Genomic DNA, 17,520 nt, shown 5'->3' on the forward strand with positions numbered 1-17,520 from the left:
TGTAATGTATGTAGCCACCAGTAGATGGCAGTCAAGTCACCTCTAATACATGGAGTTGTATTTTTTTATTTATTTATTTATTTATTTATTTATTTTAGTGAATGCTGTCTCTCGCAAATCTCAAAAACAGTTTGTTTTTCGAAAGCTCCCCCTCGATTGTACAGTTGGTGGCGACAGGAACCTTTAAAAATGCTTTACAAGTCTGCCAGTCAACTCGACGACGACGACGAAACAGAAGAAGAAGAAGAACTTACTTCCGGATTACTTCCGGGTTGTCATATTTGAAATTTGAATGGTAAAAAACCAAGTTGGTATTAATAACACACGCGGGTGAAATTGCTTGAAGCCTCCGTTCTTCAAAGAAAGAAGAAAACAGAAATGGACACGAAGAGTCGGGCAGTTTGTTTAACGTATTCCAGCCCAGAGACGAGCTAACAAACTAGCTAACTCACCTGCTAATCTGGTTTATTCGGTTGGTAATGGAGAGGCTAATGCACAAGCTCACAGGGAGGAACGTCCTTTTCACGGCTTCCTTCGTTATTCGACTGGCTTTGGTGGCTTATGGAGACTACCAGGACAGGACCATGGTGGTGAAGTACACAGATATTGACTACCATGTGTTCACAGATGCTGCGAGGTTCATTACTGAGGTAAGTTTGTGGCTAACAGCAGGCTTAAAGCTGCTCTGAACTGCTAGCGTAGTGCAGCCTCAAAGGTGGAAAAAGTACTAAAACTTTCTGCTTGAGTATAATTTTGAGTTATTTCTATCCAATTTAATGCTACTTTGCTGTACTACTTCGGCTTTACAAGGTTTCCAAACATTCAGAAACATTTAAATGCGTAAAACATTGGGAAACCTATTTTTCAACAACATGCATATTTATCAAATTGAAGCTGCCTTAAATTAAGACGTACAAAAACATGACAAGTACGTTGCTTTGCTATTGATTAAACTCCTCCAAATTATATGATGCAGTTAAAGTAAGCTTTTCCAATAATGCTACAACACTAAAAGTGGCCTTGGGGATTTTAATAGGGCGATATTTCAACTTTTTGTCAAATAAATGGTCTAAATGTTCTCCCTTCACGTGAAGACTGATGTATTGACCATTTATTAGCAATTTGTTGTTTTTGTTATGATGCTGAAAAAGCATAGGATATCCTGTGTGTTAAATCTTGACCGATTATCGGATCCAATAATCTGCATTTCTCAAAATATTTAACTGATTTGTGGTTAAATAAAGGATTTAAGCAGCTATCTCTGTTTGTCCGTAATCACCTCTCTTGGTTCACCCCTTATTATGTCGTCCTTTTTATTTTATCTTTTTGGGAATAGGGCGCGTCTCCATACAACAGGTCGACCTACCGCTACACTCCTCTTCTGGCCCTGCTTCTCACACCCAACATCTACCTCAGCATGGTGTTTGGCAAGATCCTCTTCATAATCTGTGATGTGCTATCAGGCCTGCTCATTTACAGAATCCTCTGCCTGCGAGGTCTGGGCTCTGAGGTTTGTCAGTCTGATTCTCCTTCACCTGATATTTTTAATCAGAAGAGTCACAGTGACTTGGAAGTTTTCTTGCTCACACAGATGACGAGAAGTTGTGTTTTTGTGGGATTTATATTCAGACTGCCCGTCGCGTCTCTTCTCTGTGGCTTCTCAACCCGCTGCCCATGGGAGTATCCAGCCGAGGGAATGCTGAGTCAATCCTGGCTGCGCTTGTGCTGGGGACATTGCTCTGTATGGAAGGTAAGGGTGTGGGCTGTGTGTAGAGCTTTGGAGCTTTAATGTGGCTGCTACTGTGGCATTTCATGTCTAGAAATTTAATTATGTATTGTAATGTACTGTAGACACACAACCTCTGTGTTAAATATTTTTTCTTTTTTCTTCTAGCCCGACATCTCCTGTGGGCAGCTGTACTCTATGGCTTGTCAGTTCATATGAAGATTTACCCCATTACATATGCTCTGCCCATTGTTTTGACCCTGCGTACACCAGAGACCAGAGCAGAGGCTGACAAAAAGAGCTGGAAGTGGAAGAGGCTCCTCGTATTTGTTGGAAGTTTCCTCAACCGAGAACTGCTCCTCTTTGCAAGTGTGGCTGGAGGGGTTTTCTGTGCGCTCACGGCTCTCTTCTATTACATGTGAGATGAACACACATACACAGATCCTTTAACTGAGAACTGACTTTGTACAGCAAGTATTAAAGATTTGTGTTTATTTCAGTTAATATAATTCACTCATTATCAAATCAGGTATTTGAAGGAGATGCAGTTATTTAGGAAAGATTGAAATATAATGTCTAAAACATCCATCCATCCATCCATTCATCATCTACACCTTAATCCTCACTAGGGTCTCGGGGGGCTGGAGTCTATCCCAGCTGACTCAGGGTGAAGGCAAGGGACACCCTGGACAGGTCACCAGTCTATCACAGGGCTACACTTAGAGACAGACAACCAAGCACACTCACATTCACACCTATGGACAATTTAGAATCACCAATTAACCTCAACATGTTTCTGGACTGTGGGATGAAGCCGGAGAACCCAAAGCGAACCCACGCTGCACGGGGAGAATATGGAGACTCCACGCAGAAAGATCCTGGGTGTTATCACCGGGACGCGAACAGGCGAACCTTCTAGCTGCGAGGCAACGATGCTAACCACTGCTCCACCTTGCAGCCTACTAAAATCATATAAAGCCATTTTTAACTTTACTGTTTAATTTAACAGCCACTCTACATCATCCCTTGTCTGAGCTAATACAATAACGTACGACTTTAAGTAGAAATGTTAAAATCATGTAACTTCTCTCTTTTAAATTCAGGTACGGTTGGCAGTTTCTTCATGAGACCTACTTGTACCATCTGACCAGGAGGGACATCAGACACAATTTCTCCCCATACTTCTATATGCTCTACCTCACTGCAGGTATTCATTCATTCATCCTGCCATTTACAGACACCTAGATTGTTCAGCACACAGAGCTACAGAACAAAGACCAGCATAGTGTACAAGCTCGTGTGTGCATTGCTTCTGGTCGAACAGCAGTAAAATGCTTGGTAAATCTGTTACATAGTAGGAGCATAATGCGTCTAGTATGTTTTGCTTTCTCCTCTGTGTTAATAGTGTCATATGGTACAGGAGATGATAAAGTTTTCCAGACTTGCTTCAATCCTTTTTTTCTCTTGTTCTCACAGACAGCAGGTGGAGCCAGGGCCTTGGCCTGGCAGCATTCCTGCCTCAGCTCACCCTGCTGTTGGTGGCATCATGGGCCTTCCACCGTGACCTGGCCTTCTCCTGCTTCCTCCACACAGCCATCTTCGTCTCCTTCAACAAAGTCTGCACTTCACAGGTGCGTAAACCGCCGCCGCTAACAGACTCTTAAACAGAGATCAGATGATACAGTACCAGAGCTGTAGTCTGCAGGTCGACTGGTTGGTCAGTGTGCTCTCCTCTGACCGAATCCTCATTGTTCGGACAGTCGCCGGCATTACTTTCATAAGCAGGAAACCGTATCAGAACGTCATTAGCATTACTTTTATATCATTATAGATTATTAGAATTTGTTCACTGCTTGTCTTTGGGATACTGTAGCGTTATTTGTGATAAAGCAAAACTTTATTACCCTCAGTTGTAACGGTTAGTTTGTGCATTCCAGCTGGCATATAACCCATTACAATAGGATTTTTTTTTTCTGGACATTGCTCACACCTTTTACATAGAACTTCACCATCTTGCTTGTTATGTTTCTGCAGTACTTTCTCTGGTACCTGTGCTTACTTCCACTCGTCATCCCACACCTGAGTCTGTCAGTGAAGCAGGGCTTGGGACTGCTGCTCCTGTGGTTTGCTGGACAGGTAATTCACTTCCCATATCCTGAATTACAATTAAATATGTGTTCCAAGTAGTAGATATTCACAGCATAGACACAAAGGACTGAACTTATTTTGCTTCTTTTTTTTTTTTGGATGAACTAAAGTGGCCCATTTTAGAGGAAATTCTTACACGAGGTGTGATTAAAAACAGTCCAAGGGTGTTTAAAAAAACAAAAAAGTTTGCTGCCATCCTGTTTGAAGTAGTGATATACTCAGACAGCTGAACTCAGCGTTCAGTCTGACCTTGTGGGGATGAACTCACGGTGGGCGACCCCGTAAATGCTGATAAAAACAAACGTTCTTTAGTTGAAGAATTTTCTTTGGTCTTGGAGGCTGAGAGCTCTTCCCTTTTGAAGCCGGCTGTTTTTACCGTTAAAGACCCTCCCAAGCTACTGATGGACACAGAATGTGCTGTTTGTTCTCTCATCCCATTTGAGGTCGATTAAATTGCAAATGCTCACCTGCAAGTAGTTCTAAACACATGTGTAATACAAGTTGATGTTGATTAGGATTCCTGAATTATGACAGTTGCACCTGTTGCATGCACATGATGGCGCTGTGCTCTGTTCATTTGCAACAGGAATAGTTTTGGACCTTTTTGATTACTCCTCATCTTCTGTCCGTTTACAGGGTATCTGGTTGGGTCCAGCCTACTTCTTGGAGTTTGAGGGCTACAACAGCTTCTTGTTGATCTGGTTCGCTGGGTTGCTCTTCTTGGTCATTAACTGCTTCATCTTGATTCAGATCATAGCCCATTACAAGGCAGCACCAAGTCCACAGAGGCTAAAGTCTGAATGACACTTCAGGACTTTGATCAAAACTTCAGGATGAAGATTCAAAGGATGTTCAAAAACCTGCACCATGGATGCATGTACAACACTGTTTGTATTTTGTTAAACTTTCAGTCTTCCCAGTTTTTAATGACTTTTTTGAGCATTCTAAGTCATTTCGGCACAGAACAGTCACACAGTGCCTTTTTCTGAACAACAAAGCCTCCGTTGGATTTTCAGTTGTTCTGAGTTAAACCCATGGATTAAATGCCTGCTATTGTAGGTCAAAACACTTAAATCCACAGTGAGTCACATTGGGCAGAAAACTCCTATTGCACTGCTTTCTCCAGATTGAAACTTTCCAAAGTCCCATGACGAAGCAGAGGTTTTCAATTTGCTGTCAGGGGTAAAATACCTGCTGGAGATCAGAGATCACAGCCTCAGCAAACAGTTGTGGGCCAAAGTGTCTAACACACCCTTCAGGGTTTTTTTGGTTGGCATTTTCCCTTCATATTGATGGGAAGCACTTTCTCACTCCAGAGGGACAAGTAATCCAGTTGTGTGCAGCTACAATTCATGCAGTCCTTAGTCTGAGTGTCTCACTTTCCTGCTGACATTAATGTGGGAACTCCTTTCAAGCCCTTAAATCAGGGATTAGGATGCACTGTACAGATTTTACATTGCAGAGTCCAGGGAAATCTCAACTAAATCATGTCATGTTTATGAGCTGACCAGTCTAAGTGGAGGCTGGCCTCCACCTTAGTCTAATAAGTTGCAAGTGTTCTCTTGGTTTGTGGGAAAATACTTGAAGCATCATGCTCTTTGCTTCGCTGGATTTAATAGTAAAGCCAGTTGACTTAAACTTTTGGTAAGACAAGACGTTCTCTGTTGTGACTCAATCATGCTGTCAAATATTTGCACACAGAAATGTTTGTGCGTTGGATTTTCTGTTGTTGCCTGTAAGAGTTTGCCAATAACATAACTAATGTATCATGCATCTGTGTTACACAAGCAAATATACAAGAAGTGGTCCAAACTCTAGGGTTGAGTAAGAGCGAAGAAAATGTTGGCAATCGGAGTGGAATGCTTTGTGGCTAACTGACATTTTTACACAGCGTGGGTTTGGATTCAGAAGTTTTGTGATTTTATATTTTAGCAACTCATCTCTCTCTGCTTCAGTGATGAATAAAATATAAGAAAAAACTTAAAGCATCCCTGAGAATGTCTTGGGCACATTAAATACAATATCATTGGTTATTTTAATGATCACTAATCAGTCATGTGATTGCAGACCAGCATCTTATTTACAGTCTAGATCAAGTAAAACTCGGAATGCTCTTTAAACATGTTTCACTTCAGCTCCTCATTATTACTAAATATTTGTTCATGACAGCGACTTCCCACAGAGCAAGTTAAGAGTCATGAAGTCAGAGGCTCCTCTCCAGCTGCAGTGTGCGTCTGTGGCCAGCAGGCAGAAGCATTCGCCAGCAGAAGAGACGTTTTAAGCATCTATCCTCGACTAACCCTCGCAGATTAATCAGTCAACTGGAGCATGAACACAAGCCAAAACAAACTGTGCTGGCAGTGGCTTCCTAATCTCACTGTACTCTTCGCCCTAATCTCGCATGGAAATTATTAGAGCATTCACTTTGGTCCTTTAGGTTCTGAGAATGTTTGCTGGTTCTGCCCCGTGGGATTGATAGTAAAGTGCACAATGATTACAGTATACTGTACATGCATGTGTTAATGTTTGAGATGTCCGGTAGTCCGGGTTGAATCAGCGGCCCTCCTTCCACATTGGTCTGAATCCCTTTGTGTTTCTGTGGTGGGGAAGTAGCTTGCTTGTGTGTTGCATATGTGCATGCATGTGTGTATGACTCACGGTCAGCTGTGGCCTGCATATCTACTCCATGAATCACCAGGTTGAACTCAGTAACCTTTCAACTGGCGAGTTGCCCCTGGGCACATACATAAAGCATTTTATCTCAACACTGCATCCCAACAGATACGACCACGTTCAGACTGAAAAATAGCTGTAAATGTTGTTTCCTCATACTTCCAGCCTTTTTTTTTTTTAAACCAGCCATTCTAAACCAGGAGTTCATGCACCCCAAGGACTGGCATTCATAGAGTTACCAAGGTCTTTTTTTGAATTTTGTTTTATAAAGACTGGCCTACTAATTTGGTAAAATGTAAATTGTGATATCTGTTTTAAAAAACAAATTCTTATTCAGGGGTCAAGGGCAACCACATCGTGATTCAGAGTGCTGAAAAATGGTTTGCTATTTCGCAAGTCTAAATAATGATCTAAAAGTAATAAACAGTTTAACCAATGAATGTATAATGGACTAAATATTTGTAAAAATGGTTAAACCACATCTATTACACGAGGCAGGTGTGCTGGAGAAGAACAAGCACATCTAATAGGTACAAAACAGATTCCCACACATTGTCTAATTGTCAATCATAAGTTTAGTAGTGCAACATTTAGGTCCTAATGAAGGAATCTGTTTTGTACCTGTAAAAATGGTTAAAACAGAATAGAAAGCTAAAACAATGAATAAACATGCAGTAGTTACCTATAGGTAGCCGAATGGATCAAGAAAATGAATAGGAGTGTCCAGAGACTTGCCCTGATTTGATTCAAGTTGTTATTTAGTATCTGATGAGTCCCATTCGATACCATTTTCCTAAATAACACTAAATTCAAATACATTAAATTTCAACAAAATCAACCAGATGTATATGCTTGACAACTGAATAGCTCTGCCATGCATTAAGACAAAAAATGCATTTTTGAATCCAGGCTGTTGCTTAGTGTTTTGTAGGTGGTGAGGAACGTTGCTGTAAAACTCTGTGAGGACGCTGTCTGAACATTATGACAGATGGTACTGTGACTCCATAAGCTGTAGAAGAAAACAAAAACCTGTATCTTGTACATGCAGGTAAGACAACGTTGCTTACTTTAGTTGTGTAGCACCAGCTTGAGCCATCCAGATGGACCCTCTTGCTGGTTAATATCGTAGCGACTCGAGGATTTGGTGACTTGGACTACAGGCACTTCTGCTGTCAACGTTGTGGGGTTTAGCTCGTAGCAGGCCACTATGACAAAGACTTCCGTGGCGATTAATGGCCTGCGACCAGAACTCACATTTAAAACAAGATGGGATCTTCTGTTCCTATGTCCTACTGGCAAATGTAACACAGCAACCTTGGCAACCCATATCACGTGTCCACTGAGTGAAACAGCACAGACAAAAGGTCGAGTGACTCAACTTGTGTTATCACATGATAAAATAAGGATTGCTGAGCTCACCTAGTTGAGCGGGCGTCCCATTAACAGGAGCTATAGTCCCCAACGCAGCAGTCGTGAGTTCGATTCCCGCTCACGACCCTTTGCTGCAGGTCTCTTCCCATTCTTCACCACCCTGTCCTGTCCATCTCTACTGCTCTAAAAATAAAGGCAAAAAGCTAAAAAATATATTTAAAAAATTAAATAAATTAGCAATTGATGAGCTTCCCATTATTTGAATGAGAAAATTATTCAAAATTGGTATGAGTATTGCCCTTTACATCACGTCGTCCCTTTGTGGTACTTGCGTGACAGCGACCGCAAACAAAGGATCCAGCTTAGGTTCATACTAATACCCATCAGTTAAAAAAAATAAAATAAAATACCTTAATCAGCTGTTTAAGATCAGATTAGGACGCCCCTGTTTGAAAGTACTGGGAAAAATCATGCTACAATTCAAAGTACTACATTAAAAAAGAACAATGTGCACATTGAAACAGCTGAATGTTTAATACAACCCAGTTGAAAGTCAGTTCAGATCAACATTTTTGTAACATGATGGTTGGTTTTTCAGTGAAGTTTTCATGACTGGGCAGCAGGGACACAAGTGTAAAAAGTCTGGAAACCTCTTCTGGAGAAACAAAGGCAAGGTACTGCGGTTATTGTTCATTAGCTAATAGAGCTCAGGAAGCCAGAGGAGGGAAGGTTGTGGGGGTTGTGGGCGGGAGAGATTGCGTGATTGTCTTCCATATGCTTAGTAGAGTATGTGTATATGTGCATGATAATGTGCACGCATATGTGCATGTACATGCGTGTTTGTCAGATACCCTCAAGGATTCTCCTCATTGTCACCGGGGGATATGGGGAGGAGACATTGTTGTGTCTGTTGTATGCTTTGGTGCATCTGCCTATATGAGTGTGTATTAGCGTGTGTGAGAAAGCCAGAGAGTGGGTGTGACCAATTAGGGCAAATGGTGTGCAGAGCAGCAAAGAGTGGGGTATGAACGGTCACGCAACCTTGCATGGTATAGGATTATAGGTCTTGGTCTACACACACACACACACACACACACACACACACACACAGAGCGCCTCACAGATACAGCTGTCAACAAGCATCAAATACTTTGCTTACACTACAGTTGCCTTAAGCAGTCACTCCTTTCTCTTGATTGGATGTGCTCTTTTCATTGTTGGTGCCCCTTTATCCCAACCTAACTTCTCTTTTCTCACCTCCAGGTTTTGCCTCACTCCACCTCTCTCTCTCTCTCTCCTTCTTTTTCATTCTCACTCTTTCCCCTCTTCCTGTCCAGAGCAAGTGTCATACAGATGGCGTGATGGAAGCTTTGCGTGCATGCTAACGAATATTAAACATTTAAAGTCAGCCTCGTCCTCCCTCCCTCCCTCCCTGCCCCCTCCTCACCCTCTCATTGTTATGGCATCAGTCATGAAACAACAGTGAGACAAAAGCAAAGCGCTCCTTTGGGGAGATGTGAGAGATGTAACACTGTCGTATGAGTGAGTTGTTGCTCCGTAAAAAGAGTGGACAGCATGTAAGTGAGACACGATCACACGTGTAATTCATGTTATCCACTGAGGCCACAGAGACCTGCTTCTCCTTTGTTCTGACTGTTTATAACAATACATTTAAAGGTGTGTGTGTTCCATTACCCCATTTAAATTTCAGTGGAAATCAAGGTTGCAAAAGTCTGACGTGGTTCCTTTCTGTAAAGTAGTTCCCAATAAGCGTTCTTCACAGAAACGTGTGTTCCCGTAAAGACTAACCTGGAGTGTTGTGTTAAAGTTCTGCATGTGAATGTCGATCCCTAGAAGCCCTCAGTGAACTGTGAAGGGCCGAGGGCTTCCTGTCAAGACTGGAGCTGGAGCAGGAACTAAGGTCTTAATTTGATCACACATGTTTTAAATCAAGAGGAAGAGAATTAGTCTCCTGTACGACTGTCTGGCTCTTTACGGTTGAAAACGAGCATTAACACTGACAGGCCATTGTGTAAGTTGTTCCATAGTGAAGCAACAAAACACCGTTCTCCAGAGGAATCAACAGGGTTTATGGGAAGTGTAGTTGAAAATGGAGAAACGCTGGCTTTTATAGCACCAATAATTATGGTACGTTTTGTTCAAAGCAATTATAAGTGACACATAATTAGACCAACAAAGACCTCCATTAATATTAATGTGCACACTGATTACCTGGTTGTTGATGTGGGATGATGTGAAAATTAATTTGTGGCTTTTTTTTTTTCAGCTTGTAATTTTAAAAAATGAAACACTTCATATGAGAATTTATTGTTTTCAGGTTTAGTTTGTTCTATTGCTTCCCTTTACCTCAGCAACACTAGTAAACACATATGATTGATGGATCTGTGCTGTAAATAACTACAACTATACTTCCAAACACATAGCGGTTATTACTTTTTTTTATCATACAGATGCCAAGATCATAACAGGATTTCCTCTAATTTCATTAATAATTAAACATAAGATGTGGCTATCTGCTGCTTACTTGATATTCAGGCGTGCGCGCACATACACAAGTGCACGTCCACGCTCACAATCATCCTAATAAGTACAATCCCTGCACGAGCTGATCCTTGTGGATCCTGTAATTCCCCATAAGCTATACGCTGACGGCAGTGAAACAAACACAAGCTTCTGGGAGGGATTAGAGGGAGGACTGGTGATACTGTAGCTGGGAATCGGCTAGAGAGACTCGTTCCTTTTCACCAGAGGTGACGGCTGGACAGGTCTGTTGCAGCTCTGCTTGATTGACGAGCAAAGTGTTTATTTCGTCGTGAGAACTCGGCAAAAGAAACTGGTGAAGTGAGAAATGCTGAAGTGTTTAAAGAAAGAATATGAGTCTCTGGCTTCATTAATCCAGAGCTCTGGTTTTCCATTAGAAGTCAGAGGTCAGCTCTGGCTGGCCAGGATGAAAATCATATCTGGATATCGCTCTTGGTGTCCATTAGACAGACGGGACATAACTGCCTGAATACGCCAAACAAAAAATCTAAACCCAGCGTACAATTGGCAGTCTTTTTCCAAAAATCGAATTTCTGTTGTTACACTTAGAAAAATGGGTAATATTTAGCCAACTGTGCACAAAAAGTATTTGAACTGTTCAGCTCAAAGTCAGGTGGGACTTTCCATTAACCCTGATGATTTCATGGCACATATTCTGTTGTAGAGATGCTGTGTGTTGGAGCCATAAATGCTTAAAAAAAACTGATAGAATTGAATAAAACGACACACTGCCTTTTTGTTTTGTTCTCGCAAAGCTTAATGAAAGCACTTTTGAATGTGTGTGTGCTATTCAGGATTGTTCTTTCATAGTTTTACAAGTATTAAGTGCACATAGCAAAAGGCCGCAGGGTGTCAAATGACCTGCGGTTTTAACTTTGGCTTCCAGAGTAGCGATTCCTGTAAATTCTGATATTTTTTTCCTCATTTTACTTCACAGTTTCCAGCGTTGTAATTATTTGTCCTCTGCTGTTTGGTACATTTTCTCCATTCTTTTCTCTAAATCATGTGCTCTATTATCTGCAGGCACTCTGAACTTGGCCCTCGAGCCGCTGATCATTTACTTATTAAAGATGACTGATTTATGGATGAGCATTAACAAATGCTACACATCCAGCGTCATGTTCAATTTCAGAGCAAAGGGACCCTGAATAAAGATCTATCATATTTTAGTGGATGATAGTGAATGTTCAGGGACTGCTTTAAACCAGATGTTCCGAGTGAATACAATTAACTGCCTGGTAGGACAGGAGTCCAGCTCTCGAGGGGGTTCCAAGAGGACGAGGGTCTAACCACAGCTTTTAGGCTACATCTCTTTCTCCTCTTGTCCCCTGCCTCTTTCTCTGCCCTCCACCAGCTTTCCATGGATGCCAGCATTCCCCCGGCTCCGGCCCTGGTCCCAGACAGCGGTGAGAGATGGGTGTTGAGTTTCCCAGATCGTGTGAAGGCGCTGTCATGCGAACGTTGCAGCACATTAATCATACAGGGAATGTGGCTAGAGATACTCTGTATCCTGTACTGCTCAATATTTATTATTAATAAAGACACAAATCTGAAGGATGAGACCACATTTGGTATCTGTAAAAAATTCAAAAGCTACTAAAGAAACAAGGATGTTAAAGGAACAATAGAATTGAGCTTTTTTTTCATTCTGGGAAGCATTTACGAGAGCAGGAAAGCATTAAGTTAGTAGAATGACTGTGTTGTACATGATTTCACATTATTTGGTTTGAGCTCTGTGATATTGGACATTGTGAAACCAACTGGTGTATCTAAGCTTTTGCAGAAATCGTATGGTGTTTTGTGATTGCCTAGAACGTTCCTGTTGCCACCAAGCAGGCAGTAATTTGGTGCTTTTTCTTGTTATCGTGCAAACAGTAGAAAGAACAGTAGCTCACCCTGAATTTCCATATAAAGAAAGATCTTTTAATAGATAAGTCCCATTTGCAAAAACACGTAGAAACATTGGAAGACACTGCATATATACACTGTGTTCGCTACCTTGCAGCTACCTCCTCCATGAGACGAGTATGACGGTCTTTTCAACAATTATCAAAAAGATAGCAAGAAAAAAAAAAGCCATATTTATTCACGTTAGTAAAACAGAAAAGCCTTCAAACTGTAGTTTTTAAATTATACACTTTTGCCTCTTACAATAAATACGAATCATCAAACATTTACTGAAATGAACACACACACAGAGAAAAAGACAAATCCAAAACAGTGACACCATGTACAGTTGTGCGTGTCGACTCAAGAAACCTGTCTGGGTAGGCTGAACTTCAATTGAACTACTCCCAGTAGTGCAATTTAGAAACTACAACGGTAGCTTCATAGAACTGAGACTGACATTGAATCAATTTGGTGCTTTTCGTTCATTTGTGCAAAAATACTGATGTGAGGACAACGTCTGATGTTTTTGGACTGAAAAGACGACATGTAAAAGTGTATATTCATTTCAAAGGAAATGTGTCATAGCGGCAGTGAGATGTGAGGCTGAGTTGAAATGCTGATCTCGTCTTAAACACTAATCTAAACTGTACAATATTAGCCTGGACATAAATTAACATTGTATGTTCAAACAGGAGTTCCATGACCTAAAATGATGACTTTATTGTGCACATCGAAAGAAGACTCAAATTCAAACTTTGTAAAATGTTTGCTTCAAACTAACACATCTATCTCGTCTGAACATTTAACTGATAGTAAGTATAAACAGACTGGTGCAGAACATCTTCCTCTTCACCTGCCCTGCAATTTAAAGGGCAATTCCAGCAAGTTGTTTTCACCTATCAGTTCAATTGAATGCAGTTAACTGTGTCTTTCTTCTCAATCAGTAACTTTCATCTCGTGCGCTCTGAATTTGCTTCTATCCCTTCCACAAAGGAGGTCAGAGCTGCAGAGTAAGCTCAGAGCAGCACAAGTTATTAATTAGTGCCTTGCTTCAGTAGGACACGTGTGATGACGCCGTTTCTAGTGTATTCAACAAATATACTTAAAGCTTTTGCCCGACTGATAGTTTTACATGTTTTGGTCCATTAACTGCGAATTGTTTGTGACTGCGGTGAAGTTTTCTGCCTGCTTCTGCAGCAAAGCAGGGACCGTTTTCAAAACTGTCATTAGGGGTATGTTCAAGGCTGCTCCGACAAAAGCACTGCGTTGGTAGATGTGCTGTTGGAAAATCTAATTCAGAATGCAAACACTAAGCAAATCAGCATGTTGCAAGGAAAAGGATGATGTGAATTTGGTTGTGTCATGCATTAAAGTGTCCTTGAGTGCATGAACGAGGAGTGTTTTCAAAGCAGATCCTGGTCGCAACAGTGATCGAACTTTGATCAACTTTTTTTTTCTTTTTTTAAACTGCTGATGGATTACAAGTAAGTTTCAAGTCTCTGCAAGTTGATTTAATTCGATTCTACAATGCATAGAAACCAGCAGTTTCCATTCATACATCACTAGAGGCAGTAATGACAAAGGTATCTATAGTTAAAGCACTAAAACATGCAAAACCACCAGTTGTTCTTTAAGCTGTTATCACTGACTCCTAAAGATGTTCTCAAAATCAGCCATCTCACTCCAATAAGCCCAGCAGTAGGTGAAAGTCATCTCCTGTGTACAAAGTAAAAATACAAAACAAAACATCTTTTTACAGCAAAATCTTTGTTACTCCCACAAAAAAAAAAAAAAAAAACCAGGAGTGCACAACATAGAAAACAAAAATAGAATTGTGTTTCTAGACATAATCTGTCTCATTGTCACTAAAATCCAAAAGTGCTTGGAACCAACTACAAAATGTATTCCTTAAAAACAACATCATCTATCCATAAACTGGATTTGAAAGTATTATTTCTGATTGTCACAACACTGACACTAGAACCTGAGCCTTGTTTGTGACCTCTTCATCAAACAGAAGAAGTACTTGACATCCTGGGAATCCTTGTAAGCAGAAACTCTTGTAATGCTGGTGCATGTGTATGAAGACGATAAGACCAAGGACTTTAATGCACACTGATTTGTTTGTGCGTGTGTGTGTGTGGAGTGGGTCTCGGGGGGGACGGGGGAGGCAGGTCAGTATCTGCGGTTGTGTTTGTGTGTAAGGTAATGCGCCAATCACTCTCAGGGCATATAAATGTAGGGGCTGGACTTGTGGTGCCCCGTGCTCATGACACAGGGCATAACGTTCCTTGGACCAACCATCATGGACTGGTTCATGTCGTGGCCGCTCTCAGACCACGGCGGGGAGTCCATGGGTTCGCGCTTGATCGAATGGATCAGACCGTGACCTTTGAACTCGTAAGTGCCATGCTTGTTGTAGTCCGGGTGCATGTAGGCCTTGTGCGGGTCCTGTGAATACACGTGTGAGTCCATGAGGTTGACGGGTTGGTTGCTGCATAGAGAGTCTGAGTGAGAGAGTCTCTGAGGACTGAACTGGCTGGAGTCGTTGTTATTCCCCAAGTCTTTGTCACACTTTAAGAGACGCGCGGAGTTGTTGCCGCCGTTGTTGACTGCATAGTTCTGGTAGTTGCCGTTGTTGTACGGTGGACTGATTCCAGCTTTCCCTCGCTGGCAGGGCGAGTACTGAGGGTCGTAATAATCTGCCTCGGATTTGAGTTGCAGGCCAGAGTTTGGGTCGTACACCCCGTTACCGTAGCGCCGGTCGATAGCAGCTGGGTCGCGGCAACCCCAGGGTCGTCCGTACGCGTCGCAGCCGTTCTCGGAGTCCGAGTCGTGCTCTACTTTGATTGGTGGCATCTCGGACATAAGGTGGCCATCGTAGCATTCTCCGTAGCCGTTCTCGCTCTTCACCAGATCCACACAGTAGGCGTCTGGGTCCGAGGGAATCTGGACGTTCCCGTAGAGCCTGGAGACAAACACCTCGCCGCCTCTGCCGCTGTGACAGCTCGGGGAAAGGCGATACGGCTTCCCGTACTGGCCCGTCTTGTTCATGCGGTTAGAGGGGATGTAGCCGACACCCTGACCCGCTCTGAGGGGACCTGAGTTCTGCCGCAGGGGCCACCCGCCGCCCAGGCCTGGGCTGAGACCCTTAGGTGGAGCCATGGAGGACTTGCAGTAGTTGAGGGGCTCCTCTTGGTTGTAGTAACCATCAGGGCGGTACTTGAGGTTGTCTTTGGAGAGCGGGGTCCAGGGAGTGTGGTGACCTCTCTGGGTAGCGCCGGGCGTGGGACAGGAGAGGAGGAGCGGGTCCGCAATGTCACCCATCCCTCCACTGTAGGAGTGTCTCCGGAGGTGTTCCCCACGCTCGCTGTGAGGGAAGAGGGAGGAGAGAGGGGAAAAACAGAAAGAAGAGTTTGATCATTAGTCACGAAACAAGTAGACAAATCGAATAAACTTTCTTGACAACATTTAAGTTGAGGCATTCTCCTAAAATATCACTGGTCCACCCATATATCCATATGGGAATGTCCACAAAGTGAATCTACTGAGTGACGAATGACTCAAAGCATAAATATCTAGGTTTGGTTCACTTTAGTTCATGAGAGAATCTTTCCAAAAGTGACTCATCTTTTCCGGGATGTGTCTCATCTGAAAATTGAGAACAGAGTCAACGTCCAGACCCCTCAGATCAAAGATGGCTTGGACTCCATGTTTATAGGCAGTACAATGCACTGGATCCTCACTTTTACACACTGCAGTTGCGAAATGCTTTTGTGGGCAGCTTTTTTCAATAGCATTTTCTAATCTCTTGATTTGGAAGAATTAATTTATCCCTGAGCTCGTTTCACTGTGAAAATCATGACAATCGAAGTTACCAATTAACAACTGTTTCATTAACCGGGTAGAGCTTTAGTATTTGCTTGGACCTTACTTTGCATGTGACAAAATAAAATGCATTTAGTCCGTTTTGCTAACTTGTTAAGTTTTTCCTTTATGCCAGAACAAATACCTCAAAAATATGTTTTTTCTCCCCCCATTCTTCATTTTAGTTTAATTTAATCTGCACCAAAAATTCTTACACAGAACCTCAAACATTGTGCATGAGTGTAATGGTAATAATAGGTCCTAGTCTGGACAAATTACCTTTAATTATCTCATTTGCCGTTCAGAATTTCTGACAACACGCCTGTTTGTCTATTATATATGGTGTGTTTTGCCCGTCTGCCTCTCTGTATATTCTGTGGCAATATCTGGGTTGGGGGAGTCTTTATTATTCTCCTAGATTGGTCTAATATATGCTAGACAGTGTCACAAAAACAAAGAATGACATCGTTTAAGCCTGAGAAGTCAGCCGCGGTACACATAGGTAAATAATGAACCATGAGGAACTATGTCTCCATGGTAACAATCATAGACACAGGCTGACTACTGGCATTAAATAACAAAAAAAGAGGAGTATTGTTTTTTGTTTTTTTATTGTAATACTCTCATGCAGTCTCTCTCTTGTGTTTTATTATATGGAAGAAAAAAAAACCCTTCATTTATAGCAAGTTACTCCAACTTTAAATAGTCATAACTAGACTGAGTTTTGGAACCAACGAAGCCAAAGTCTGTCTTGGTGGAGCCAGACCCAGATGCCATGTAGAGTAAAAATGCTGCTTTTTTTTATGCTCAACACCCTGAGAATATTATCCACCATGTTGCCCCGCATGATGCAGGGGCAGACTGAACAGCAGAGGGGGTGGTAGGCTCTGCTCACCGCCTGCAGCGCAACACTTGGCCTCTCAGCCTCCCAAAGCTGTTAATGATACATGAATCACTGAGGGCCTCATCCAAGCCGAGGCATGTATTTGCTCCTAATTGGCCACAGGTATGGCGTCCAGCGCTTGTTTGGTTTGGTATCAGAGCCTGCTGGGTGAGGAAAGGGCTTATGTTTGTGTTGGTAACTGGGTCTCGGGGTAAAAAATGCTTGTGTGTTCATAGAGCCGTTGCCCGGTAATAAGAGGGTATCTCTAAAATAACAATCAATAAATGACACAGGACTGCTGCACATGTATTTTTTTTCAGGACTCTTGTTTTTTATATTGTGGATCTTAGCCAAGGTGTTCAGTAGTTATGTTTTACACTAACTGTAAACTGTGCAATAA

The 17,520-nt window shown here is 42.1% G+C and overlaps 2 protein-coding genes across 2 annotated transcripts in view; one reads left to right on the plus strand and one right to left on the minus strand.

Moving 5' to 3' along the window:
- Positions 1–137: 137 nt before the first annotated feature.
- pigm (phosphatidylinositol glycan anchor biosynthesis, class M) lies at positions 138–5,853 on the plus strand. The gene is made up of 8 exons (XM_008301028.1): positions 138–650; positions 1,337–1,510; positions 1,630–1,750; positions 1,895–2,144; positions 2,830–2,933; positions 3,203–3,357; positions 3,761–3,862; positions 4,511–5,853. The coding sequence occupies exons 1-8, from the start codon at positions 480–482 to the stop codon at positions 4,676–4,678; spliced, it is 1,245 nt and encodes a 414-aa protein (XP_008299250.1). The 5' UTR covers positions 138–479; the 3' UTR covers positions 4,679–5,853.
- A 6,528-nt stretch (positions 5,854–12,381) lies between these two features.
- Positions 12,382–17,520, minus strand: part of LOC103371639 (uncharacterized) — a 70,822-nt gene continuing 65,683 nt past the window's right edge. Inside the window, exon 9 of the mRNA XM_008301029.1 lies at positions 12,382–15,740. Within this exon, the coding sequence (XP_008299251.1) occupies positions 14,594–15,740 (1,147 nt within the window). The 3' untranslated portion in view covers positions 12,382–14,593. The remainder of the gene's footprint in view (positions 15,741–17,520) is intronic.

The sequence above is a fragment of the Stegastes partitus genome, unplaced genomic scaffold (assembly GCF_000690725.1).
Source record: "Stegastes partitus isolate 25-593 unplaced genomic scaffold, Stegastes_partitus-1.0.2 Scaffold1623, whole genome shotgun sequence".
NCBI lineage: Eukaryota > Metazoa > Chordata > Actinopteri > Pomacentridae > Stegastes > Stegastes partitus.

Bases quoted from the DNA above. Each gene is read 5' to 3' on its own strand.
- pigm (XM_008301028.1), top strand. From the start codon at position 480: ATGGAGAGGCTAATGCACAAGCTCACAGGGAGGAACGTCCTTTTCACG. The intron at 1,751-1,894 runs GTAAGGGTGTGG...TTTTTCTTCTAG, and splicing joins GACATTGCTCTGTATGGAAG to CCCGACATCTCCTGTGGGCA. The intron at 2,145-2,829 runs GTGAGATGAACA...TTTTAAATTCAG, and splicing joins ACGGCTCTCTTCTATTACAT to GTACGGTTGGCAGTTTCTTC.